The 27,953-nt window shown below is 52.8% G+C and overlaps 2 protein-coding genes across 2 annotated transcripts; both read left to right on the plus strand.

Moving 5' to 3' along the window:
* The first annotated feature begins 649 nt into the window (after positions 1-649).
* On the plus strand, positions 650-1,585 carry LOC129196871 (olfactory receptor 14A16-like). The gene has a single exon (XM_054804842.1). The coding sequence runs from the start codon at positions 650-652 to the stop codon at positions 1,583-1,585; it is 936 nt and encodes a 311-aa protein (XP_054660817.1).
* A 16,974-nt stretch (positions 1,586-18,559) lies between these two features.
* Positions 18,560-25,120, plus strand: LOC129196872 (olfactory receptor 14J1-like). The gene is made up of 2 exons (XM_054804843.1): positions 18,560-19,057; positions 24,995-25,120. The coding sequence occupies exons 1-2, from the start codon at positions 18,560-18,562 to the stop codon at positions 25,118-25,120; spliced, it is 624 nt and encodes a 207-aa protein (XP_054660818.1).
* Positions 25,121-27,953: the final 2,833 nt, after the last annotated feature.

Here is a 27,953-nt window from a genome sequence, read left to right on the forward strand (position 1 = left end):
ACTCCTTTCAACCAGGACTCCCCTGCTCTCATCACAGTCTTGTTTTGTGGTATGTTTTAGAGAGTAATTTCTGTTTGTCGTCATCTTCAAGGCAGCAGAAGCAAAAGTGCAGGGCAGCTGGGTGACAGTCTAATGGACACTGCATCTCTCCTGACTCTGCACTAAGCTACAAAGAGCTGAGCCTTTTTGCCTGTCCTGTCACATTCCCATTGCTGTCCTCTTCCCATTTTTCCATCCTAAAATGAGTATTTCTACCCCTCACAAGAGCTCTCCCCAGATGTAATGGTGGAAAATAAAAACCACAGACAAAATTCTTCTAAGGAAATGCTAAGCCTGTCTTCGGCAGCCTGCACTCTTCTGAGTCATGAGTGCAGAGATTTAATTTCTCCATTGAAGGTGGATTGCATCTGACATGGGTTTTAAACATTGGAGGTGTCACAAACCAGCTCCACGTACCCACTGCAGCTGAGCACAGCTGACTCCTCAGCTCCTCACAACACACTCAGCCAGCACAAACCAGAGAAGGGAAATGCATTTCAATTGGGGGGTGTTTCTATGAGAAATGGAATGGCTTTGCTCAGAGGAAGATGCCCTAATTTTCCCTGTCCTTTCATTTTGTTCAACCAGACCTCTTGCCAAGAGCCAGCAAATGTCCAACAGGAGCTCCATCACCCAGTTCCTCCTCCTGGCATTCGCAGACACACGGGAGCTGCAGCTCTTGCACTTCTGGCTCTTCCTGGGCATCTACCTGGCTGCTCTCCTGGCCAATGGCCTCATCATCACTGCCATAGCCTGTGACCACCACCTCCACACCCCCATGTACTTCTTCCTCCTCAACCTCTCCCTCCTCGACCTGGGCTCCATCTCCACCACAGTGCCCAAAGCCATCGCTAATTCCCTATTGGACGTCAGGTCCATCTCCTATGCAGGCTGTGCTGCTCAAGTCTTTCTGATTGTCTTCCTGCTTGGAGCTGAGTACGCCCTTCTCACTGTCATGGCCTACGACCGCTATGTTGCCATCTGCCAACCCCTGCACTACGGGACCCTCCTGGGCAGCAGAGCTTGTGTCCACATGGCAGCAGCTGCCTGGGGCACTGGGTTTCTCTATGCTGTACTGCACACGGCCAATACATTTTCTATACCACTCTGCCAGGGCAATGCCCTGGACCAGTTCTTCTGTGAAATCCCCCAGATCCTCAAGCTCTCCTGCTCAGACACCTACCTCAGGGAAGTTGGGCTTCTTATATTAAGTTGTTTTTTAGTTTTTGGCTGTTTTGTTTTCATTGTGCTGTCCTATGTGCAGATCTTCAGGGCTGTGCTGAGGATCCCCTCTGAGCAGGGACGGCACAAAGCCTTCTCCATGTGCCTCCCTCACCTGGCTGTGGTCTCCCTGTTTATCAGCACTGCCATATTTGCTCACCTGAAACCCCCGTCCATCTCCTCCCCATCCCTGGACCTGGTGGTGGCAGTTCTGTACTCGGTGGTGCCTCCAGCAGTGAACCCCCTCATCTACAGCATGAGGAACAAGGAGCTCAAGAAAGCCCTGAGGAAACTAATCCAATGGAACTTGCACCACCAACTGTAATTTGTCTCCCCTTCTCTGCAGAGTGCCCAGGGTATATTTTATGCATCTCCTCGTTTTTTTTTTTTTTTTCTCTGATAATCATCATTAGAGGTAATTTCCTGGGTTCATAGCACTTCTCTTGAGGCTCTGTCCTGTTGTGTCTGATCCTTGAAGAACCATATGTCACCTTTTGCCTTCCTAATAGCCTCTCTGCAATAAAAGGGGATCTCCTGAGGGAGGTGCCTGCAGCCTGGGCTCTCCTTGATACAGTTGTGGCTAAGAACAAGCCAGAGGAATTGCACTTTCCAAGTCTCTTCCGCCTGGTTTTCTCCTTCTCTTTGGGGAAATAATCTCATGGTATCACTGTTAGACACCAAGCACTTAGTTGAAGGCTCTCGTCTTGGTGTCCAGGGGCATTGGAAATGGTGCACGAGCTCCCAGTCCCCTTCCTCAGGCTGTCGCAGGTATGACGGGGCTGATGGCAGAGTGGAAAGGAATCTGGCGTGGTCAGGAGAGGATGGGGACACTGCAGGTACTCTGGGGTGGGAAGTGAATGGAGACTTAGAAGGCGAAAGACCCTGAGATGAAGTCCCCCCAGGGCAGAGCACTCGCTCCAGGTACCCGCAAAGAAAGACTCTGCAGAGCTGTGGGAGTCCGTGAAGATGCAGCAGGCACAGGGCAGGAGAGTGGAGAGATGCAGGAGGTGCCTGAGGAGCCGCAGGGCCAGGACTCTGCTGGTGTCCTGGGGAGCAGGGCTGGCGGAGAGGCAGAGTGGGGCAAAGGCGGTCAGGGCTGGGGATCCCCTGCAGCGTCAATGCAGGAGAGGCCGAGAGGGAGTGGCCTGCGCTGGCACTTGGGGCCAGCTGCAGGCCTGGGGCCGATGGGGAGGCTGAGCCCCCCCTCTGCCTCCCAGCAGCTGCTGTGCCCTTCCGAGGGGCTGGGGCTGTGGGCTGAGTGCCCAGAGCTCTGCAGCAGCCCAGACTGCCAGCCCAGACTGGGCTGCTCTGCTGGGCTGCGCTGGGGAGAGGGCAGGGAAGGTGGGGGAGAGCCGGGGAGGGGATGGGCTGGACTGGAAAGTGCCCAGGACAGGAACAGCCTGACGTTATCGGAGCTGTGTGACCCTCCAGGGGGAGGACCCGCTCCAGTGGGCCTGTGGAGCAGAGCCTGATCTCCTCGAGAAGGAAGCAAGTCATCACAGGTGCAGGAGAGAGGAGCTGCTCTGTGCCATGTTCCCCGGACACGCTGGGGAAGCTGCCCCAGGGCAAGTGGGAGAAACCGCCCCACACATCGTCCATTTCCCTCGCTGGCCATACACCCAGCCCTGGGGAGGGACCTTTGTTGTGGGGCCAGCTCCGTCCTCCTGCTGGGCTCAGTGCCTGTCCTGGGGCACGGCCAGCCCGGTGCCGTCTCTCTTCTGTCCCACACCCTGCAGATCCCACCGCACGGCTGACTGCTGACACCTGCATGTGACACGACCGAGGTTGTGCAGGGGCAGGTACTGGTGGGGGGCTGCCAAATGGAGGGCTGCCATGGGGACTGTGCTGCTGGAGATGTTTCCCCACCCCAAGAACGCACCCTGCTCTATCTAGTGCCTGCACTGCAGGGCCGGGGGGCCATGTTGGGCAGCAGGGCTTGGCCAGCCCAGCTGAGGAGGTCTCCTTGCCCCACGCTCTTCAGCCCACTGTCAGCCTATAGGCATTGCCACAGTGCCTCTGCGCTGGCTGCTGGGTGTCTCCATGTGCCCTGCTCTGAGCCCATGCAGGGACCTGCTGTGGGTGTCTCTGCTGGAGCTGGCCACCATGGCCTGCCTGCACAGTCCCAGGAGATCCTGGACAGGCTGCCCTTGGCGATGGGCTGTGATGGTCCTCAGCCCACAGCAGGTTCTGAGCACCAGCCCAGGAATGCTTCCCTGGGGATGAGTGCCTCACACTGTGCTGGCTGCACATGTGAGCCTCGGGGGATGTCCTCACACTATGGTTCTTCTGGGTACAAAAGGGGAACCATCGTCTCCCAAAGTGATTTCAGCTGGGTGGGAGCTGCCAGTGTTGCAGAAAGGCTGGCACACAGAAAGACTATTTGAAAAAGGACAATCATTTCATTGGGCTCTAGTCCAAACCCCTCCTCAGACAGCTCCTGATAGATCAGGTGCTCAGGGCCTTGTCTCAGCAAACTTGGAATATCTCCACTGGCTGAGATCCCACCATCTCCCCCGGGCCCTGGCTCCAGTGTTTGGCTCTGAGGGCTTTCTCAAAACAGGGCAGCTCTCTCAGCCTCTCCTTGGACATAACGTGCTCCAGGCCCTGACCACCCTTCTGGCCACTGCTGGAAAATCTCCACTCGGTCAGGGTCGGTCTGGCTGCTGCTGTGGACCAGAGGCTGGATCATGAGCTGTCCTGGTGTCAGCTGAGACAGAGTTAATTGTCTTCCCAGCAGCCAGTCTGGGGCTATGTTTGGGATTTGTGCTGGAAACAGTGTTGATAATATGCAGATGTTTTTGTTACACAGAGATGTTTTTGTTCTTGCTGAGCAGGGCTTACACAGTGTCAAGGCCTTTCCTGCTCCCCACACCGCCCCTCCAATGGATGGCTGGGGGTGCACAAGGAGTTGGGAGGGGACACAGCCGGGACAGCTGACCCCAACTGACCTAAGAGACATTCCATACCATATGATGTCATGCTCAGCTTATAAAGGGCTTGGGGAAGAGGAAGGACAGGGGGGTGATGGCATTTGGAGTGATGGCGTTTGTCTTCCCAAGTCACCGTTACGCGTGATGGAGCCCTGCTTTCCCGGAGATGGCTGAACACCTGCCTGCCCATGGGAAGTGAGGAATGAATTCCTTGCTTTGCTTTGCTTGTGCACACGGCTTTTGCTTTACTTATTGAACTGTCTTTATCTCAGCCCACGGGTTTTCTCACTGTGACTCTTCCGACTCTCTCCCCCATCCCGCTGTGGGGGAGTGAGCAAGCGGCTGTGTGGTGCTCAGTTGCTGGTTGGGGTAAAACCATGACACAAGCTGACCTCATGAGTTGGAGAAATGCATTCACAGGGAACACTCCTACACTGCCCTGATGGCTGAAGGCAACTCCCTGAACCTGAATTGTGTAAACTTACCCGTTGTCTCGCAGCACATGCCAGGGAAATGGCTTGCAGCTTTGTAAAGCTACGAATAAGTGACAAAACCCAGAACAAATCCACCTCAGTTAACTTCTTGTATAAAATTAGGATCTGTCAGAACAGAAATATGTTGGAGCTGTTCACTGTGGTGGACAAATCGTAGCAAGACTTGGCAAAACATTAACCTGCAACAGACTTCTCATTTCAACAGAAGGCTGATGGATGAATTGGTAGCATGCCATGTGTGCTCCTTTCTCTCTTAACAGCCCTTCTTGGTATATGCCTGGCAGTCTGCTACACTTGAGAGAGAAATAAGATTTTCATTCATTTCTCTTATATTCCAAAAGGGGGACAGATTCTTTTGCACATAATCACTCTTTCAGTAAAACTCTCCAAGTGCCATTTTCCTCAGCTTTGAAGCTGGGAGATCCAATTTTCAGTAATACATGCAGGCAACTGAGAAATATCTAGTGTTGACTAAAAGAATTGGATATTAGTAATATCTGATAGATCCAACGGACATTGTCCTTGATGTCACTCTCCAGTTATCGCCTCTGTCTGGAGAATGGGGCAGTGAAAGGCAGATGGTGGCCTTCTGCGCACTGGAAAGATCTCGAATGCTAGCAAGCTCTAAAAGCCATTCTTGTTTTGTGCAAACTTTCTCAAGCGCAGGTTGTACAATGCAATAGGGAAAAGATGTAGGAAGTTGCTGTTTTGATTTAGATGTAATGCAAAGCTATTAAACATAGGCTTTCCTTCTGTATTTGTTACGGAAATGATATCATAGGAAGGGAAATACTAATTATGAATATTTTTACTTGTGACGGGGAAGTTGACAATGCCTATGAACAAGGCAAGGCAAATTAGGTCAAGACCTCGTTACACTTGGAAGTAAACAGCCGTGCTGTGGAACGGCTAGGAGAGGCTATGTGACAATGTGGGTTCTTGGCATTGTCTTTAAGAAAGCAGAAAATGCAGGAAGCGTTAACATTGATTTCACGTACGCTATACGGTCATTCAGAGATAGAGGTAAGCCTGTATTTTCCTCTAGGCTTGTAGGGGTTCATTTTTTTTATTCTCATGGAAGTAGCTTCACACAGTGAGTTGTGCTTCCCTCTGGTATTAGCTCTCAGCTCTTTCTATAGAGAGCAACAGAGAGAAGATGAGCTTTAAAAACAGACTATTTTGACACTTTGTCAAAGGAAGTCCATCTGGAACCAAAAGTGTGTGTGTACTACAGTCATACACCATATACCCTAGGTGAAGTAACAGTTCTGCAGCTCATAGTAAACACAAAGGAGCTGTGTTTCATGAAGTGGACAGTCCGATGTGAAGCCAGGAGATGTCCGTGTACTGCCTGTAGATACACTTGTCCAAAACAGTTGTCAGTTGCTGCACTTTGCAAGTGGGAATTAACTGGATCAGGCTCTAAAAGAAGTTGGTGTTGCCTGTTGACAGTATTTTTCCAAAATTACAGTTTGTGTATGATGTCATCGCAGAACTTTGAAGGTCTGGGAGTTGTCATGTTGTAATTACACGCAGTCTTGAATGTAAACCTTCATCTTCCATTACAACTTTTAGTAGATGTAATATTATAATAATATTATTATATTATTAATATTAATTATATTATATTAATATATCATAATATTATAATGTAATATTATAATTTTATATTATTTATGATATTATATAATATAATTATAATTATAATATTATAATAATCTATTTTAATAGATGTAGTACAGTAATATTGCAAGTGTTGTCAGATGATGCTAGAATAAAGGGGTGTGGGGGTGAGGAGGCATTTGAAAGCCCCCATAGGTCTTTTCCATCACCTCTTCACTTCTTCCCAAGCTGGCTGCTCTTGTGCCTTTCAGACGGGCACGTGTGCTGTCAGGCTCATGCCCAGCTATCGCCGTGAAGAGCTAAGGAAATCGGGTAACTCTTCTAAAGGGACAAGTGTGTTTGCAGAAAGAGTTCTGAATGGTGGACTCCTTTAAACGTTGGTTTGCACTGAGGAAGAGTTTATCCATGGTACCCGCCTGAGCTGTGCTCACACAACATGAGTAAATGCAGGAAGACCCGACCTTTTTAGCTCGTGCTTTGGCATATGAGAAAAGCCCAGGAAAATGCATCACAACTCTTGCCCGACTTTCAGGCCAGGTGGGGTGACTTCCTCCGACTTGCACTGATATCTGTACTGATGCTTGTCCTGTACAGGACATCCTGTGGCACTGTGTTTCAAAATTGTGGCAAAAAAAAGAGCTACAACACTAAATTTCGTATTAGTTTACAGGCAGGCTAATAACCTAAGCGTACTAAAGGAAGGCATGAAGATTGAGGCAGCTCATGTGAAAAGAAAACATCTGCACCATTTTTTGCCTGCAGAAACCTGACAGAAAAGAAAGAAGGTATAATAAAATGTGGCTCGTCTGGCAGTATTTTTTTTTTGCTTTTGTAATTACTTGAAGGCGTCATTATTTTTTTTAACTGTTATGTCAGCAAAGCCTGCCAGATGTTAGTCAAAATGCTAGTGGGCTTCAGAGCAAAAAGACTTCTTCCAATGGAAGCTGTCTGAACAGTTCCAGAGACACGGACTCCAGAACTCCACCTATTTCTTCTCTGTTCCAAAAGATCCCCAAATTGGACACTCCTACAGCAGAGATAGAAAGCTTAGCACCATAACCTTGGAACTGTGAAGCAGCTGCTTCTAACTGACTCACCAGGTGAGTGAGGTCGAGGATCTCTTGTTGGACTCTTTGTGGATCAGAAGCATGTGGAGGGCTCTCATGGCTTCAGGAACAAAGCTGGCACGTGACAGGAGACAGGTTAAAGAAATCCCTGAAAAAAAAATGATTTAATGTACATGAGCACATAAGAATGGAGAAAAGCTTGATAAGAAAAGTAATATTGGGCAATGCACGTATGGGTAGAGCAGATACATTCACTAAAAGCAGCAGAGAGCGCTGGATATACCAAGCTGGAAAACAGCACCAGTACATGGAGACTCACTGAAGAAAATGCTTACGTTTACATTGGCGGTCTGAAGTTCAGTTCAACAAAGATCTCGTACCAGATTGCCTGCGAGTTTGTGTTGTGTAGTAGAGCTGTGACAATTGAGCTAAGAAGGTAGATGTTTTCTTGTGTGTACTTTCTGGAAATGAAATGTACAGTATTTCACAAACTAGCATGTTATAACTCTAGCATCTGACTTTTACAGAAACGCTGTATATCGGAGATCTGATGGCGCTAACAATAGAGAGAAGCTACCTCCTGTAGCTGTGCCATCAGTGTCATCAGACATCTGTCCAGTGTCTGGAGCCCATGACCTGCCTTCCTGGTCTGTGATGGGGGGTGCCCCCAACAAGGGTGTGGGGCTGGGGGTCCAGGAAGGCACATGGGCCCAGCGTGGGGCTCTGAAATCTCCTGTGAAGCCAGGAGGGCTGAGTCCATGGGGCAGGGAACCACCACCCCTCCCAGAGCGGGGCAGAGGACCCGGGGCTCTGGGCTGCCTCTCCGTGCTCCTCTCCTGCCCCGACACCCCATTGTGCGATGTGGGGGATGGTGCTCACTGGAGCCCTGGTAAGAACCTGTTTCCCGCTGTGCCTCCAAAGCACCGCGTGCCCCAAGGGCTGGCACCATCTGCCCCTTGCCTCTCCCAGCCTCCTGGGGGGACACTCCACTTTGCCCTAATCTGCCCTGATCGGGGGCCACGTGGTGGGTGGGAAGGGGATCTCCTTTACAGAGACACCCCAGGCGTCCGGGCTCCCTCAGCCACTCTGCTCATGGCGGTGGTGCAGCCAGAGAGGACCCGGGGCACTGGCAGAGGAGAGGGGACATAGAGACTCAGACACACAGACACACACGAGAGCATAGCTTTGCTGAAGGGGTTTATTGATCATTAGAAGGAAATGGCCCAGGGCTCCCAGGGGGTGGGGGGGGTCATCCAGGGATGATCATCTCCTCCTGCCTCTGGAGGGGGAGGGCAGGACAGGGCTGTCACCACCAGTTCCAGTCCTGAAAGGCAGAGCCCAGAATGTGACCCCCAGTGTCAGCTGGGACAATGAGAGGGGCAATGGAGTCCCCAATACACCCAGGACAGCACTTGGCTCTCCTGAGATCAATATGGCACCCAGAGGGATGCCCCTAAATCCCCCAGAGCCCTACTCAGCCCTCACAGTGGGCCTGGGCGTCTGTATGGCACCAGAGCCCCTACCTGGTCTGCACGGTGACCCTCTGGGTCTGTAGAGCCCCACTAGGTAGAAGGAAAGGCAGGGGGGCAGCTGTGTCCAGCCTACCCTGGGGCATGGGTCATGGACAGTCCCCTCTGTTTCCCTCTCCCATACCCACATTCTGCCCACCCCAAAGGGCTCAGGCATCCCCCGGGGCCCAGGATCCTTTGTGGGGCTGGAGACACCATGGTGCTGCTCACCTAGACATCAACAGAGGCAACCAGGCGTTTCTGGCGCAAAAGCCTCTCCAATGCGTCAGCCAGACGGGGCTGGGGAGAAAGGGAGGGTTAGGGACACGCTTGGGTGCACTGGGGTGTACTGGGAGGCAGGGGAAAGCAATGGGGTCCTTGGGGAAGGTGCCTCTGGGGAAAAATGGGGTACAGGAGTTTGTGTGGTGGTGCCCAGGAAGCAGTGGGGGCCCTGGGGAAGGGGCCCACCTGGGTGCGTGGCTGTGTACTGGGGCATCCTGGGGTGTACCGGGTTGTAATAGGATGGATGGGAATACAGTGGGAGCCCTGGGGAAGGGCACCTCTCTGGGAAGACAATAGGGTGCAGGGGTGTTCTCTGGGGTGCACTGGGGCACACTGGGATGCCCTGGAGTGTCGTGGCCATGGAGGGGAGAGTCTGGGGCCAGCAGAACTCATGGTACCCACCTCAGTGCTCCTCACTCGCCCGTCTTTGACTAACCCCACCTGCAGAGAGACCATGAGACCTCACTGGTCACTGGCATGTCCCCGGTCCCAGCAAGGGATGGGAGGACCAAGGTGCCCTCCACTTCCCCAGACTGGAGACCCTCCAAGTCCACCCCACTACTTACATCCAGGCTATCACTTCCGCTTCCATCCAAGAGAACCTAGGGAAGACAAGCAAAGGGATGGTCTGAATTGGACCTTGGTGGGGCTGTGGGTGGGACACAGGTGTCCCCAGTCCCCCCAGGCCCATGGCTTCCACCTGGTCTGAGGAGAAAAATCCCTTCTGCTCCCCCCCCAGGATCATTCCTCCAAGTGTCACCTGGGATACCTGGTCATGCAGGGACCAGGGGTGGGGATGGAGACAAGGATCGCATGGGGAATTCAGGGCATCCAAAGAGAATGGGTGTGTGTGGCAGGGACACAACCCAATACAGGGCTCTGGGGTGAATTAGTGGACCCCAAGGGACTGGGCTGGGGGTGTTGAATGGACAGGGCTGCGTGGGATACAAGTGAGGGGTAAAGGAATTGAAGTGGAGGGGATTTGGGGACTTCAAGAGAGGTGGTTGGTGGGGACAGAAGGAAGAGGATTGCAGAGGACAGAAACAAGGGGATTGGGAGAGTGTTTGGAAGTGGGGGTTGAAGGAAGGGCATCTGGGGACACTACTGCAGTGGAAAGGCAAAGGACTGAGGGGAAAGACCAAAAGAAAGGCATTGGGAATGATCAAAGGGAGGGCATTTGGGCACTGTAGGTAAGACACAGAGGAGATCCTGGAGAGGAGATGTCTGAGGGGACCAAAAGGATGAGATGGGGAGGCCCAAAGGGAGAGATGTGTGGCCACCAAGACAAGAAACTAGCAGGGGCCCTCACAGGAGTTTGTGGTGGACCCTCCCAGGGAGGGGGCAGGTCCAACCACTCACTGAGGAACTCAGGCTCTGGGCACAAGAAGATGAATTGTGGAGGGAACAGGCAGAATTGTGGGAGGGAGAAAGCTGTCTTGGCTGGGGCTGGAGGTGCAGGGGAGCCTGGAGGAGCTCCTTGCTTGGGAACGGGAGAGGCCAACTCAAGGGGTTTTGGGCTCTCCACTACAATTTCGTGCTGCAGGAGAGCTGATGTCCTGCAGCCATGACCCATCCCCAGCCTTGAGACCCTCCCCGTGGCATTGTGGACTCACCTGAGCATCTCCTGGGGTGCACAGCAGGATGGTGAAGAGCAGGGCCACGCTGAGCACTGCAACCTTCATCTTCCTCTGCAGTGTGGTGAGTCCTGGGTGAAGCTGGAGAAGGTGAGGGGCAGATTTATCCCTCCCAGGACTCCTCCTTGCCCCTCCCCAACCTGAGAGCTCCCGGGGCAAAGCCAGACTTGGCCGAGACACCAGGCTTGGCAGAGACACCAGCCCTGGCAACCAGCCCAGCCTGGCACAGAGTCACCCCTGCCTCCGGCTCTGATCCAGCCCCTTTCCTCGGCATCAGTCCAGCTTCCGGCATGGGGCAGGTGCACAGGGAAGGGTCCAGGCATCTGCGGGTGGTGAGGGGGGTGGGCAGGGCGGCTCTGACAGCCTTACGGTGACAACCCACTGCTCTAACACAAAACCTTCCTCCCACAGCTCTCCAAAGCCAGATCCCCCATCTCCCAGTGCCCCTCACCTCCCAGCACTGCCATCTCCCCATGCTCCTCACCTTTCAGGCCAGTCGTTCCCTCCAGGACTCCCCCAGAGATGATGCCAGCCTCAAACCAGGGGTCTCTAAGCAGGATTGTCTCTGACCCCTCTCCAGCCCCTTGGGTAAAATGGGGGCTGGGACTGATCCCTCTTCTTGCAGCATCGTGGACTCCAGGATTAGGGAACGCTGGGAGGTGAGAGGACAACTGGGGACATGGGCAGTGGGCACAGCCAGGTGACTGGGATCTTCAGTTGCTGGAGGCAATGGGCAGCACTGATGAATGTTGGGCACCGGGAGACGATGGCTCAGTTCGGGGGCAGTGCTGGGGTGGTCGCAGTGCCCAGCTCCAGCCCCCCCGCCATTTCCCTTGTACTGCAGGCCCCAAACTGGGCCAGTCCCCAGGCACGGCCTCCCCGGAGCAGAGGCCAGAGGGGAATATCCCCTGCCCTGGCCCTCCCCCTGCCACTGCCTGTGGCCACCATGCCCTGCCAGACAACATGGGTCCCACTCTGCAGAGCTGCCCCCGGACAGTGGGTCCCTGTGACCCCGTTCCCAAGAAGGCTCTGGCTCCAGCCCTGGCCCTGGCTGGGACTTGGTCGCAGCTCACCAAAGGCCCTTGTCCCCATGAAGTGTCCCTTCAATGCCCTTGTCCTTGACCCAGGCCAGCGCTGTCCCTGAGCAGGATGTGGCCATCCAGAGGGACACGATGAAGTGCGCACTTGTCTCCAGGCAGTGACTCGGAGCTAATCACGGAGACAGAGCTCCCCTGGCAAGAGGAGGGATGTTTGTCCCCACAGCATCTCTGATAAGCCGTGTTTACCCTGGGCCCGTTGGACAAGGAACCCTTTCAGCAATCGTGGTGCTTCACGAGAGTGCCTGATCGGGGGGAGTCTGGGGGGTTAAAGCAACCTGGACACCTGGGCTCCCTCCAGCCCTGGCAGTGGGCAGAGCCCACAGAGGAGGGCAGTGCTGAGGGACCGGGGAAGAGCAGGTCCTGGGGCACCCTGCACGCCTGGGTCGCCCCTGGGGACAGGCTGGAGCCCAGAGGTGGGGGCAGTCCCGGGGGAGCAGCCTGACAGCCGGGGTGTCACTGTCCTTCAGGAAAGCCTGGTGGCAGGGGAGTCCTGCAGGAGTGGAGCTTAGAGCAGCCTGGGTGATGGAGCTGTCTCCCCAGGGGCACTGTGTCCCTTTCCCTCTGCCCCCCTGCCTGCCCTGCAGCTCTCCCTGGCTTTCCAGGGGGGGTTCCTTCACAGCACCCCTGACCCAGACATCACCATCCTGGGGGCCCTGGGCAGCATCCTCTCACCAGTGTGGGGCAGGAGCACTGTGGCATTGTACGCAAGTGGTTCAGCTCTGCCCTCTGAGTGGGGAGAGCTGCTGGGGGAAGCTGCTGGCCTGGCTCGCACAAGCCAAGCAAGATCTTCTCCAGCAATCCGGCATCGATGCACCCATTCCTTCCAGTCATGACACACCATCTGCCATCACTGCTCTCTTCAAGGATGCACGTGCCCCAAAGAGCAGAGGGAATAGCTGGCACCTCTGTTAGCAGGGACATACTCGTAATGAAGACGGGCATATTCTGGATCAACGAGCTCAGGCACCCCTGTTTTTTGCCTCCCCGTAGATGCCCACAGCTATCAGAAGAGATAGATAACAGGACAGATAGTTATTTATTTATTTATTTCTGCATGATGAGAAGACCAGCATTTTTACTGGTGGCGTGAGCTAGCACTGGCAGGAGATAGGGCCAGTAAGGTCTCGGCCAGGAGATGCAGCACGTATTTACTTGTCTCTACCCTCGGTAGCTGAGGGTCAGAAGTAACCATGTGTAATGACCAGCAAATCCACTAGCCGCACTCAGCAACAGCAGCATTGAATGCACTGCACTCCTTGCCTGTACTGAGTCCATGGGACATCACCATTACGATAGCAGATCCACGAATCCTTTGTCAGGCTGGCATGTTCCTCTGTAAGGTCATCCCCTGTTTGTTATGTGCCACAGTAATTCAAGCGACCACGCTGTGCTTCCCCATCACCATTCACTTCCCAAACCATCCAGCAGTCCATGTCACATGTCTGACACTGAAATAGTGCTCTGTTTTAGTCCTCTGGCTACGAGGGTCTGAGGATAGTTCATTCTTATGAGGCACAAGGTGGGAATGAAAGGCTGGTGGTAAAAATCTGGTTTAGGTTTTGAAGGCAGTGGGGGGTTTGCCCGAGTTTCAGTGAAACCAAGGTGTCACTGGTTTTGTTCCCATGATGATATGGGCTGCTGTCGGGGCTTCAAAGAAATAAAAATAGACTGAGAAGTGGTTCACTAGAACTGTACATGGCTCAGATTCTTCATTGATGTTATATGTCATTTTTAAGGATTATGGATATGGCTGTATCTTTACGGGACACTGACTATAAATAAGAGACCTGTTGTGGATCAGTTGTGAAAAGACTGAAGGCCACTTATTGGAATATTTGCTTTGGAAATTGCCCAAAGAGCAGGCAGTCACCTGGAAGATGTTCATTTTGACTGCTTAAATTTTTTAAAAACTTTTTTAAAAAAAATATTTTTTAAACTTTTTGACTTGTTTAAATATGCTGTGACGTGATTTGTGTTCTGAAGTTATTTTGGAAAGAATTGATGAATTGTACGCACTGTCATAATTGAGGAATATTGGCTTAGGAGAGGTCAAGGGTGCCTTTGAGGTAAGTGCAAATCAGGCGGATGGCATTTGATAGCCACTGAACATATGCCAACACCCCGGCGATAAAGAGCTGGACAGAGGCAGAGGCACCAACTGTGGATGGATTGGCCAGCACCCTCCAGGAACTGAAAGAGAATCTCGCTTCCTCCCTATGGGCCTGCTTCTCAGCTGTGGAGAAACTGTCCCAGTAATTGTCCCTGCATTTAAAAGCAGATGCCCTCCTCTCTCACAGACACCAAGGTTTCACCTATTAAGACTCAGCCTTTTTCTGATCAGAGGACAAGGTACTGGTGGCACACACCACGTGCCACCCTGTGGTTCCATCTGCGTGACCAGGGGGAGGGCATGAGGATGTGGGATGGTGAACCTACCTGGAGACTAGAAGCTTGGGTACTGGAACTGCCAGACAAAGAACCAGCCAAAAGGCATCCACCCAGGGAAACTACTGCTCCAGGTTCCGTTGGGCAGAGTAGAAGGGCTGATCTTACTTTCGACCCCGATGAAGGGACTTCTGCTTTGCAGTGACAAAACCCAAGGAATGAATACGCTGACCAGGAATAAAGGGGCCCTGTCTCCAGCAGGGCAGAAGAAAGGGACAACCGAGTTTACTGGGCCGTGTGGGATGGATGGCCTGACACATCAGCCCCATGGGAGTATAAAGCTCTGGGGACACCAGTGCGCATGTACTCTAATGCCATTAGGTGACAAAGGTGCAGAACCCATCTGCATTTCTGGAGTGATGGGAGGATCCCAAGAACTGTCTGTGTTGGAGGCTGAGGAAAGCCTAACTGGGAAAGAGTGGCAAAAGCACCCCGTTGGGACTGGTCCAGAAGCATCCTTGGCATAGACCACCTCCAGAGAGGGTACTTCAAAGACCCAACAGGGTACCAATGGGCTTTTGGTATAGCTGCCTTGAGTACAGAGAAGATGTTTAGCCGTTAGCTTGCCAGTCCCTCAGAGGATCCTTCTGTTGGGGGGTTGCTGCGGGTTCAAGAACAGCAGGTACCATTGGCCATGTGCTGATCCAGACTGCACTGGAAGAGGGTGAAGCTCCTGAGCACCTGCAGTGTATTGATGACATCATTGTGTGGGGCAAGACAGAAAAGGAAGTGTTTGAGAAAGGGAAAAGAGGGATCTAGATTCTTCTGAGAGCTGGTTTTGCCATACAATAAAGGAAGAGCAAAGGACCTGCACAGAAGGTCCAGGTTTTAGGAACAAAATACGAAGATGGGCATCGTTATAGCCCAATGGATATGATCCATAAAATAACAGGTTTGTTGCCACCACCTAACAAAAAAGAAACACAGGCTTTCCTAGGTGTTGTGGGTTTTTGGAGAAGGCACATTCCAGGTTATAGTCTCATCATAAGCCCTCTCTATCAAGTGACCCAGGAGAAGAACAGCTTTGAATGGGTCCTGAGCAGCAACAAGCCTTTGAACAAATTAGACAAGAGATAGTTCGTGTGATAGCCATTGGGCCAGTCTAGACCGGAGGAGAAATGAAAAACATGCTTTACAGCACAGCCAGGGACCACGGCCCCACCTGAAGCCTCTGGCAGAAAGCACCTGGAGAGACTCAAGGTTGACCCCTGGGTTTTTTGAGCCAGGGATATGGAGGATCCGAGGCCCACTGCAGTCCAACTGAAAATAAAAAGATATTGGCAGCATATGAAGGGCTTTGAGCCACTTCAGAAGGAGTTGGTACTGAAGCACAACCCATCTTGGCACCTCGATTGCCTGCACTGGGCTGGATGTTCAAAGGGAGGGAACCCTCTCTGCATAATGAAACTGATGCTATGTGGAGTAAAGGGGTTGTGCTAATAACACAACAGGCTCGAATGGGAAACCTTGACTGCTCAGGAATCTTGGAAGTGACCATGGACTGGCCAGAAGGCCAAAACTTTGTAGTGTTGCCAGAAGAGGACGTGACATGTGCTGAAGAGGACACACCATGTCATAAACCACCAGAAAATGAGAAGCAGTATGCCCTGTTTGCAGATGCGCCCTCTCACATTATGGGAGCAAATCTGAGGTGGAAGGCTGCTGGATGGAGTCCTCCATGACAACTCGTACAAACTGCTGAAGGAGAAGGTGAATCGAGTCAGTTTGCAGAGGTGAAAGCCATCCGGCTGGCTTTAGACATTGCGGAGCGAAAAAAATGGCCAGTCCTTTGTCTCTATACTGACTCATGGATGGTGTGCACACTGAGCTGAGGCAAGAGGAATCCCACCTCCTGTGGGTCTGTGGGGTGCGTGGGGGAGAGCTGAAGCCCACTCCAGTCTCCAGACTACTCACCAGAGAGGAGAGACCTGATGGACACCGCTGAATCCCTGCCCTGCGTGGGGGGAAATGATCCCTGCCTGTCACTGCTGCGGTGTCCTGCCTGGCCATGGGACAGGGAGAGGGGTTAAGGGAGGGGAACATTTCAACCTCTCATAGACCACCATGCCACAGGAGGAAAAATCCCACTTCTGAAATCCATCTCTCCAGTGCTCAGAGAGGGACAGTCAGTGATGACTTCAGTCTGCATCAGCCTACGCTCCCCAGGAGAGACCCTGATGCCTTTGAGAAGCTTCAGCCCTGGAGCCCCAGGGACATCTGCAGGGAGTGTGGGAGGGCAGAGAAAGTGTTGCCCTGGGCTGGTCCTCTGCTGCTGAGCTGCTCCAGGCTCCTGGGATGGAGGGAGCTCATGACAAGCGGGCAGCACTGCAGAGAGACATCTCTGGCCAGGAGCAGCTCCTCTGCAAAGCGCAGCAGGGCTGAGGGCACTGCCTGCAGGCACCGAGGGGAGAGGAGGGAGGAGAAGAGAGGTTAAAGGCAGCCTGGGGTGAGAGGATGCTGAGAGCTGATTCAAAGAGAACTCTTCACAGCCCCCTACGTGGTAAGTCTGTGTCTGCAGGGAAAAGCAGCTGTGGTTGCTGGAGGGACCTCTTCAAGCTGGTACATCCCACAGCCTGTGGGATCTTCTGGGAGGATGTTTGTGTGCAGGAGGAAAATGGCAGAATTCACTTGAAAGGAAGGAGTCTGTGCTTTGAGATGTCTCATCATTGTCAACGGGGTTGGCAGGGTGAGAAGGGACTTTATTTTTGTGCTCTGGAGAAGGCACTGAGAGCCCAGTTCCCAGTAGGACTTGTCTGAGCTGCTCCTTAGCCCCTGCACACAGAGGTGCCCCTGGGCAGTGCCCGGCTGCCAGGAGGGGTCTGCAGGGCAGAGCTGAGCACACAGCCGGTGGCATGGGCTCTGTGTGCACAGGCAGGGAGGAGACCTGAGTACAGAGGAACAGCTCCTGGCAGGGACAGCTCCAGGCAGCAGAGACATGGGCAGGGAGTGAGAGGCAGCTGTTCCCAGAAATGCTGTGGAAGGGGGGTTGGGGCACCTCCCTGCCATCCCCTGCAGTGCAGACACCTTCCCCGGAGAAACCCCCTGCTCTGCTCTCCCACCCAGCGGAGCCTCTGCCCTGAAGGTCACCTTCTCGGCAGCCTGACCCCTGAGGAGCGGATATTACCAAATACCCGAGTGCCTCCATCGGCAGCAGCACTGTGGCATTTCTCTGGGTTTCCCCTCCTGTCTCTGCTCCCCTTGATCGTATCACCAGGTTTGCTGGGATGGGGGGGTGGGGTTCAGACGCAGCTCAGAGACCAGCCCTGTGGGTCTTGCCATGCAGATGTGTCCATGGGAATGAAGTGTCCAAGTGCCTGCCTAATGCCCGGGCTGCAGGGGATACAAATGACCCCATTCTTCCTTCTTTAGGACACCCTGTCTTTAGGACATTTGCTTCTTTCCCTGGGGGGTCCTGCTGGGCTGCAGGCTGCCCTCCCCCAGGGCACAGCTCTCCCATGGCATCCCAGTGTTCCCCAGGAGCCCCATGGAGAAGACCCCTCAGTGCTAAGGCCATGAAAACGCTGCTGGGTGGCTGTCTGCAGACAGCTGCAGAGAGCCCTCTGTGTTCCCAGCTGGGAGGGGAGGGCTGAGATCCTGCTCAGGTAGAGTGAGACAGGCTGAGGGGGTTGGAGATGTGCACTTGGGAAATGGATTCCTCTGCTCTCAGCAGTGCCCAGCTCCTTTTGGGGGGAACGTCCGGGTGCGATCATTCTGCAGCTCAAAGAGGTGCCAGCACAGGGCAGCTGAGACCAGGGCTGATGGACTGACCGGCTCTCCTCACTCATCACTAAGCCTCTTCCTCATAGAAGTCTCCCCTAGCTCTTCACTGACTTTTCCTCCCTGGACAGGTCCTAATGCCCAGAGGAAGCACATGTCCAACAGCAGCTCCATCAAGGAGTTCCTCCTCCTGGCATTCGCAGACACACGGGAGCTGCAGCTCTTGCACTTCTGGCTCTTCCTGGGCATCTACCTGGCTGCTCTCCTGGGCAATGGCCTCGTCATCACTGCCATAGCCTGTGACCACCACCTCCACACCCCCATGTACTTCTTCCTCCTCAACCTCTCCATCCTCGACCTGGGCTCCATCTCCACCACTGTCCCTAAAGCCATGGCCAACTCGCTCTGGGACACCAGGGCCACCTCCTATGCAGAATGTGCTGCTCAGGTCTTTTTCTTTTTCTTTCTGATGTCAGCAGAATATTTCCTTCTCACAGTCATGTCCTACGACCGCTATGTTGCCATCTGCCAACCCCTGCACTACGGGACCCTCCTGGGCAGCAGAGCTTGTGTCCACATGGCAGCAGCTGCCTGGGGCACTGGGTTTCTCTATGCTGTGCTGCACATGGCCAATACATTTTCTATACCACTCTGCCAGGGCAATGCCCTGGACCAGTTCTTCTGTGAAATCCCCCAGATCCTCAAGCTCTCCTGCTCACATTCCTACTTCAGGGAAGTTGTGATTATTGTGGTTAGTGTCTGTGTAGCATTTGGTTGTTTTGTTTTTATTCTGCTGTCCTATGTGCAGATCTTCAGGGCTGTGCTGAGGATCCCCTCTGAGCAGGGACGGCACAAAGCCTTTTCCACGTGCCTCCCTCACCTGGCCGTGGTCTCCCTGTTTATCAACACGTCTGCATTTGCCTACATGAAACCCCCCTCCATCTCTTACCCATCCCTGGACCTGGTGGTGGCAGTTCTGTACTCGGTGGTGCCTCCAGCAGTGAACCCCCTCATCTACAGCGTGAGGAACCAGGAGCTCAAGGAGTGATTTCATGGATGTTTTTGAGTCATTATAAACCTTCCATGTCTCTTCAGAAGTGACTCTCAGACTATCTAATAGCAGACCTTTATTTTGTTTGTATTTATCATTATCGTCAGTGTTATCTGTTTGGTTTTTGGTTGTGCTGTGGTTTGTTTTGTTTGGTTGTTCGTTTGTTTGTTTTTAATATTTGTGTTGGTGTTTATTCTATTCCTAAATGAATATTTAGATTCTTCTGACTGCTACTGAGGAATGAACTTGCTGTGTCTCACCTGTATAAAAGAAGTGCCTAACCCTGGGTCAGAGGAGACTCTCTCATAGCACCTCTGCAATAAAGTGGCATGTCGTCAATGCAGTTCCTTACAATTGAGCTGTTCTTCAAAATCTGATGTAAGCAACAGGCCCAAGGAATTTCACCCCAAAAGGGCCTGTTTCTCCTTGTGTTTTGGAGAGGAAAGCTCATCATTGCCTGCAGATGTCTGTGGTGGGCAGTGACTGGACCCACCCCAAGGTGAGCGATGGCCCAATCTGGATTCACCCATAGAGAAAGTGCTAAATCCCGGTATCTGCAAGGAAACAAAGATGGACAGAGGTGACCCGTCACAGACCAACTCCAACCAGGGACAGCACCTTTACAGCTACCACACCTCCAGCAGCACACACACCACCATGACCACCACAAACAGACCCCTCCCAGTCCCCTCTCCGGCTGGTCTGGTGTGAAGGTGACAAGTGGTCTGTGCATCCCCTGCAGCACGTACCCACCAGAACAGCCACAGCCACAGTCCCTCCAGTGTGGGCCTGGGCTTTGGGTCTGCCCAGGTGCCATGCACAGCCTTGGGGCCATTCCTCACCAGGCCGCTCCAGCCCTGGGTCTCTCCACATCCTGCTGTCCTCCTCCTCCAGCCTGCCCTGCTTGACGTGGCCACAGAAGCACGTACATATCTTCACCCCCAAACAGACACACGCTGGTGAGAAGAGTCACACAGCAAACAGCCAGGAGCAGAGTTGAAGAAGAAGGCAGGACAGACCACAGTGAGCAGGCACAGGGTTGGGCTGGACCAGCACTGACCTGACCCTGTCCCACATGCAGCTGGCTCCTTGCATCCCTCGCCTCTCCCCTTCCACACGATTCTTCCTCTCAGTCCACTTGGATCCCTCCCTTTCTCTGCCCCACTCTCCTCCCCACTGAACAACCCTCACCAATTACTTCTCACCCATTGATCCCAAGGTTGCTGTTCCCATCCCCAACTTGGCTAGTTCCTATACCATTGCCTGCGTCACCTGGCCCCTTCAATGGCCTCTCTGATGGCTCCCCAGGGCACTGTAGGCCTTGCAAGACTTGACCGACAACAAGATCCCTGATGCTCCCCTTCAGTTATCTCTGCAGTCCGGTCACTTCTCACGTCTCTGCTCTTCAACCGCCTGTGAGACCCAGCCGGGACACACGGTGCTGCCTGTGCCTGTGTTCCCTTCTCACACTGTTCTCTGTCACCTCTGGCAGTTCTCATGCCATGCCCCACAGTTTCCCATATCTGGAGGCTGTCTAGTACAACCCCTTCCTACTCAAGCATGGTCAGCTGGAGCAGGTTGTGCAGGACCATGTCCAGACAGTGTTTGGGTATCTCCATGGATGGAAACTCCACAATCTCTCTGGGCAACCCGTTCTAGTGATCAGTCAAAAAGTGTTGCCTGATGTTCAGAGAGAACCTCCTGTGTTTCAGTTTGTGCCCATTGCCTCTCGTCCTATGGCTGGGCATCACTGAGAAGAGCCTGACTCCCTCTTGTTCACTTCCTCCCGTCAGATATTCATCTAGATTGACAAGAACCCCCTTGCAGCCTTCTCATCTCCAGGCTAAACAGTCCCATCTCTCTCAGCGTCTCGTACGAAGGACGCTCCAGTCCATTAATCGTCTTTGTGGCCCTGTTTGCTGGACTCACTCCACGAAGCCCATACCCCTCTTGTCCTGGACAGCCCAGCACTGGACACAGCACTGCAGAAGTGGAGTCACCGGTGCTGAGTAGACAGGAAGGATCACCTCCCTCAACCTGCTGGCACTGCTCTTCCTAAGGCAGTCCAGGAGGCTGTTGTCCTCCTTTCCACCAGGGCACACTGCTGATGGGGGCATCCCCTCAGGACCCGTGGACTTATGTGTGTCTGGTTTGTTTAACTGGTCCCTACCCTGAGACTCCTGCACCAAGCGTTAAGTCTTCCTTGCTCCAGATTCCCCTCTGGTCTCAGGGCCCTGGGATGCCTGATGGCTACTTTTTGCAGTGAAGACTAAGATGAGGAAGGCACTGAGTGTCTTGGGCTTTTCCATATCCTTTGTCATCAGGGCCTGTGGCCCATGTACCAGTGGGCCCACATTTTCCCTGGTCTTGCATCTGTTCTCTCTGTACCTGTAGAAGCCTTTTCTTGTTGTTCTTCAGGTCCCTCACCAGATGTCATTGTTTTACCCCAGCCAGCAACTGAGCACCACGATGTCGCGGGCTCGTCCACGGCCACACACTTCGAGGTGCTCCAGCATGACCCCATGCACAGACACAGATGCTTCCCCGGTGTACCTTCTCTAGCATGGACTTATCCCTGGCTCACAATCCCTCCAGAGCTATACTTGCTGCGGCACAGATATAACCATGGCCATAGATGCTTTGGGGTGTCCTGCTCCCATGTGGACTCATCCACAGGTCACAGTGCCTTCAACTTGAGTGCACACAGGAGTTCCAGCCTGTCCAGGACAGCGGCACAGAAACAGCAGCAATGCCCTGGCTATCTGCCAGCCCAGACACATTGCCATTGCTGTTGTCAAACTGCTCCCAGGCACAGCAGAGTAAGATGATAAGCAGTACAGCAGCACAGCGAGCAGCAAAAGCAAAAAGCAGCCACTAACGAGCACAGGACTCTACTACACAGTAAGGCAAGCAAGCCCATGGCAAGCACAGGAGCCTGCCAATTAATAGCTAAACAGCAATAACAGCTATAAATTCAATCCAGCACATTCCAATCAAATCTGTTACTATCTCAAACTCTTCGTGTCCCATGTTGGGCACCAAAAAAAGACTGTTGTGGTTTTACCCCAGCCAGCAGCTGAGCACCACGCAGTCACCCGCTCACTCCCCCACAGCGGGATGTGGGAAAGAATTGGAAGTGTCAACGTAAGAAAACTCATGGGTTGAGATAAAGACAGTTCAATAAGCAAAGCAAAAGCCACACGTGCAAGCAAAGCAAGACATCGGCAGGCAGGTGTTCAGCCATCTCCAGGAAAGCAGGGCTCTGTCACATGTAACAGTGACTCGGGAAGACAAACGCCATCACTCCAAATGCTGCCGCTCCCCCCTGTCCTTCCTCTACCCCAAGCCGTTTATAAGCTGAGCATGACGTCATATGGTATGGAATGTCCCTTTGGTCAGTTGGGGTCAGCTGTCCCGGCTGTGTCCCCTCCCAACTTCTTGTGCATCCCCAGCCATCCTGCTGGCAGGGCAGTGTGAGGAGCAGAAAAGGCCTTGACTCTGTGTAACAACAACAACAACAACAACAACAACAACAACAGCAAGAACAGCAACAACAGCAAGAACAGCAACAACAACAACAAAAACATCTCTGTGTAACAAAACCATCTCTATGTTATCAACACTGTTTCCAGCACAAATCCCAAACATAGCCCCAGACTGGCTACTGGGAAGAAAATTAACTCTGTCTCAGCTGAAACCAGGACACCAGATTAAACCCGAGATGGGTTTTGGTTTTCCTAATCCCATCTCTGCATCCTTAGGAAGTTGTCACTCATGTCCTCCAGAAGCCTTCTGGATGGCTTGTGCCCTGCTATGTTGCCCCTCAGGCAACTACCAAGGTGGTTCCATTCCCCCATGAGGACCAGCGTGTGAGAACATGAGGCTTCTTCCAGTGGTCTGAGGAAGGCCTTGTCCACTTCTTCCTGATCGAGCACTCAATAACAGGCAGTCACTAAAAGGTCACTCATGTTGGTTTGCCTGCTAATCCTGACCCATAAGCTCTCGACTGGCTCATCATTTATCCCAAGGCAGAGCTCCATGCCTTCCCAATGTTCTCTCACTTAAAGGTGAACTTCTTCTCTGCAAAAAGCTGTCCTGGTCATTCTGAAGAGGTGTCATTCACCCTCCCTCCCTCCTAGCACTCCAGCTGTGTGAGGTATCCCAGAATGTCTCTTTTCCCAATGGGATCACAGCTCCATAACTGCCCACAAACTTCTAATTCCTCTTCTTGGTTCCCCACGCTGTGCTCATTAGTGCACAGGCACTTCAGAGAGGTGCCCAGCCGTGCTGATTGTCCAGAAAGGGAATGAGATCGTTCACCACAATGCTGTCCCAATGCCACTGTCTGACTTGGGTGCATTCGCTTGAGGTGATTCCACTCCAGCCCTGATTTCCTGATGGTTAGCTTCCTTTTGTTCATATCACACTTTGCTGGCCTATTCCATCCATCACTGCCTCACATGACTGTTGGCTATTCTCACTGCTCCAACGTTCCCAGTTTAAAGGTCTTCCTACCAGGTTTGCCAGTTGTGGTGGGTTGACCCTGGCTGGGGGCCAGGTGCCCACCAGAGCCGCTCGATCACTCCCCTCTTCAGTAAGGCAGGGAGGGGAGAAAGGAGGATGGAAAAAACAACCCCAAACTCGTGGGTTGAGATAAAGGTAGTTTAATGTAGCTAAAGCAAAAAGCCGCGCGCGGAAGCAAAGCAAAAAGCAAAAGATTATTCTCTACTTCCCATCAGCAGGCGATGTCCGGCCACTTCCCGGGAAGTAGGGCTTCAGTATGCGTACCCCTTACTCTGGAAGACAAACGTTAAAAAAAAAAAACAACAGTGAATGCCCCCGCCCTGTTCTTCCCCCTATTCTCAGTTTCTAATTGCTGAGCAGATGTCACATGGTATGGAATACCCCTTTGGTCAGTTTGGGTCAGCTGCCCTGGCTGTGTCCCCTCCCAAGATCTTGCCTACCCCCAGCCTGCTGCTGGGGAAAAAGAAATGTTGGAAAGACAGCCTTGAAGTGTGCTGGCACTGCTCAGTAGTAGCCACAACTCTGGTGTGTTATCAACAGTTTGCTAGCTACCAATCCACAGCTGTCGTGGTTTTACCCCAGCCAGCAGCTAAGCACCACGCAGCCGCTTACTCGCTCCCCCCCATCTGGATGGGGGAGAGAATTGGAAAAGTTAAAGTGAGAAAACTCGTGGGTTGAAATAAAGACCTTTTAATAGGTAAAGCAAAAGCCGCATGCACAAGCAAAGCAAAGCAAGGAATTCATTCCCCACTTCCCATGGGCAGGCAGGTGTTCAGCCATCTCCAGGAAAGTAGGGCTCTGTCACATGTAACGGTTACTTGGGAAGACAATCGCCATTGCTCCGAACGCCGCCGCCCCCCCCTTCTCTTCCCCCAAGCTCCTTATAAACTGAGCATGACGTCATATGGTATGGAATATCCCTTTGGTCAGTTTGAGTCACCTGTCCTGTCTGTGTCTCCTCCCAACTTCTTGTGCACCCCCAGCCATCCCGCTGGCAGGGCAGTGCAAGAAGCAGAAAAGGCCTTGGCCCCATGTAAACGCACAATAAGTCCATAGAACAAAAACATCTCTATATTATCAACACTGTCTCCAGCACAAATCCAAAACATATCCCCACACTAGCTACTATGAAGAAAATCAACCCTCTCAGCTAAAACCAGGACAACAGCACAGCACCATGAGGGCTGCTGTGGGGAGAATTAACTCCATCTCAGCCAGACCCAATACACCAGTCTGTTAGCAAAGATAATTTTACCCCACTTCATCAGGGGATAAATCTCCCCATCTAGTCCAAGCAGGTGCTGATCCTCAGTGAGGGTCTCGTGGTCATGGAAACTAAACCCCTGTTGTTGATACCAGCTCTGCAACCAACCGTTGACCAACAGGATACGTCCAGGCCTCAGGTTCCTCATCCTGACTGGCAGGATCAAGGAGAACACCACCTGGACCACCAAGCCCTTGACCATCACCCCCAGAGCCATGTAGTCATGCTCAATACTTTCTCAGTTTGGATGCATCATTGGTTCCTACATGGAAGAGCAGCAGGGGGTAATAGTCCAAAGGCCAGAAAAGCTTCATCAGCCTCTCAGCAATGCACCTGTTGATCAAGGACGGTGGACAGAGTTTGATAGAAGCTTCTGGATGTTACAAGCAGATTGCTGGGAGTGAAGGAATCCTGTGACTCTCCTGACCTGGCAGCAAAAGGCACCCGCAGCTTCCTCAGAGAGTTCCAGGAGGCCCCCAACGATCTCAGACAAAATCCCCAGGAAACGTTTTCAGGACACTCTTGAAGAAAGCCCTGAGGAACATGGTGGGAATTTACTGTTCATCCTGAAGTGGGTGGGAGGTTGGTCTGGAGTACCCGCAAGGTCCCTTCTGGCCTGAATGCCTTGTTGTTTCTGTTGCTTCTGGTTGTAGCTTCTGTGAATCTTGATTTCCTTCTTGTGATTCTTAAATTGCTCCTGTGTGGGGGGGTGAGCACCAAGCATGGCATCCCCAGAGCCAGCCTCTCCTAGTGATGTAATGTTGTCTTGTGAGCCTGAAACATTTTAACTTCAAAGTTCAATTGTGAATGATGGCTTGTTCAGGTTGGGCTCTCCTCAGAGCCTGCAACGTCTGTGCATAACATCATGATGACATGCACAAGTGAGAGTGACCGATGTAGGAAGGCAGGTAGGTGATGATATTCTCACAACCCTGAAGTCCTTTGCAGATGCAAGAGAATCCAGCAGGACTGCAGGGACTGACACATCTCCAGCATGCATGTCTAAGGTCAATTTTCTTACTCTGGGAGGGTGAGGCAGCTGGGTTTGTTCGGTCAGGAGAAAAGGTGGCTTTGGGGAGACCATAGAGAGCCTTCAGACACCAACCAGGAAGGAATCAGGCAGAGACAGGTGCTTCACTGTTGTGAATGCATGATGGGAGGATGGGGGCCAATGAGCGATGAGAAGGTTTCCCAGGGAGTTGGTGCTATCTCTGTCTTTTGAAGGTTTCAGGTCCAACATGAGTGCACTCTTAGCAAATGTGCAGGTGACACCAAGCTGTGTGGTGCATTTGACATGCCTGAGGGACAGGATGCCATTCAGAGGGACCTGGACGAGCTCAAGAAGTGGGTCCATGCGATCCTCATGAAATTCAGCAAGGCCGAGTACAAGGTCCGACACCTGGGTCAGGCAGCCCCTGGTATCAATACCTTCTGGGCGATGAAGGGATTGAGAGCAGCCCTGTGCAGCAGGACGTGAGGGTACTGGTCGATGAAAAACTGGACATGAGCTGTCAATGTGCACTTGCAGCCCAGCAATCCAACTGTATCCCGGGCTGCATCAAAAGAACCATGGCCAGCAGGTCAAGGGAGATGATTCTGCCCCTCTGCTCTGGTGAGAGCCCACGTAGAGTACTGTGTTCAGCTCTGCCGTCCTCAGTACAAGAAAGACATGGAGCTGTTGGAGTGAGTCCAGAGGACATCATAAAGATAATCAGAGGGCTGGAACACCTCTCCTGTGAAGACAGGCAGGGAGAGTTGGGGTTGTTCAGCCTGGAGAAGGCCCTGAGGAGACCTTATTGCAGGCTTCCGGTACCTAAAGGTGGCTGTGTTGGGTTTGCGTGGCAAGGTTTTGGTAGCGGGGGGGCTACAGGGGTGGCTTCTGTGAGAAGCTGCTAGAAGCTCCCCCTGTGTCTGATAGAGCCAATGCCAGCCGGCTCTAAGACAGGCCCGCCGCTGGCCAAGGCCAAGCCAATCAGCGCCTCTGGGATAACATATTTAAGAAGAAGAAAAACAGTTAGAGAGAGAGAGCTTTTGCAGCCGGAGAGAGGAGTGAGAAGATGTAACAAACTCTGCAGACACCAAGGTCAGTGCAGAAAGAGGGGGAGGAGGTGCTCCAGGTGCCGGAGCGGAGATCCCCCTGCAGCCTGTGGTGAAGGCCATGGTGAAGCAGGCTGTCCCCCTGCAGCCCATGGAGGAAGGATGAGGGGGTGTAGAGATTCCACCTGCAGCCCGTGGAGGACCCCACGCCGGAGCAGGTGGAGGCACCTGAAGGAGGCTGTGGCCCGTGGGAAGCCCACGCTGGAGCAAGTTCCTGGCCGGACCGGTGGACCTGTGAAGAGGGGAGCCCACGCCAGGGCAGGTTTGCTGGCAGGACTTGTGACCCCGTCGGGGATCCCACGCTGGAGCAGTTTGCTCCTGAAGGTCTGCACCCCGTGAGAGAGACTCCATGCTGGAGCAGGGGAACGATGAGAGGAGTCCTCCCCCTGAGGATGAAGAAGCAGCAGAAACACCGTGAGATGAACTGACGGTAACCCCCACTCCCTGTCCCCCTGTGCCGCTGAGGGGGGGAAGGTTGAAGCCGGGAGTGAAGTTGAGCCCGGGAAGATGGGAGGGGTGGGGGGAAGTGTTTTAAGAGTTGATTTTATTTTCTCATTCCTCTACTCTGTTTTGCCTAGTAATAAATTAGATGAATTCCCTCTCTAAGTTTGGTCTGTTTTGCTTGTGATGATAATTAGAGAGTGATCTCTCCCTGTCCTTATCTCGACCTACAAGCATTTCGTTATGCCTTTTCTCCCCTGTTTAGTGAATGAGGGGAGTGAGAGAGCGGCTCTGGTGGGCACCTGGCCTCCAGCCAGGGTCAACCCACCACAGTGGCCTAAAGGAAGGATTGAGAGGGACTGTTTCCCAAGGAGTGTAGTGATAGGACAAGGGGTAATGTGTTTAAATTAAAAGGGGGTAGATATTAGGAAGAAATTCTTCCCTGTGAGGGTGGTGAGGCACTGGCACAGGTTGCCCAGAGAAGTTGTGGATGCCCCATCCCTGGAAGTCTTCAAG

This window comes from Grus americana, chromosome 27 (genome assembly GCF_028858705.1).
Source record: "Grus americana isolate bGruAme1 chromosome 27, bGruAme1.mat, whole genome shotgun sequence".
In the NCBI taxonomy this organism is placed as follows: Eukaryota; Metazoa; Chordata; class Aves; order Gruiformes; family Gruidae; genus Grus; species Grus americana.

Bases quoted from the DNA above. Each gene is read 5' to 3' on its own strand.
- LOC129196871 (XM_054804842.1), top strand. From the start codon at position 650: ATGTCCAACAGGAGCTCCATCACCCAGTTCCTCCTCCTGGCATTCGCA.
- LOC129196872 (XM_054804843.1), top strand. From the start codon at position 18,560: ATGTCCTACGACCGCTATGTTGCCATCTGCCAACCCCTGCACTACGGG. The intron at 19,058-24,994 runs GCAGTGAACCCC...TGTTGATACCAG, and splicing joins TGTACTCGGTGGTGCCTCCA to CTCTGCAACCAACCGTTGAC.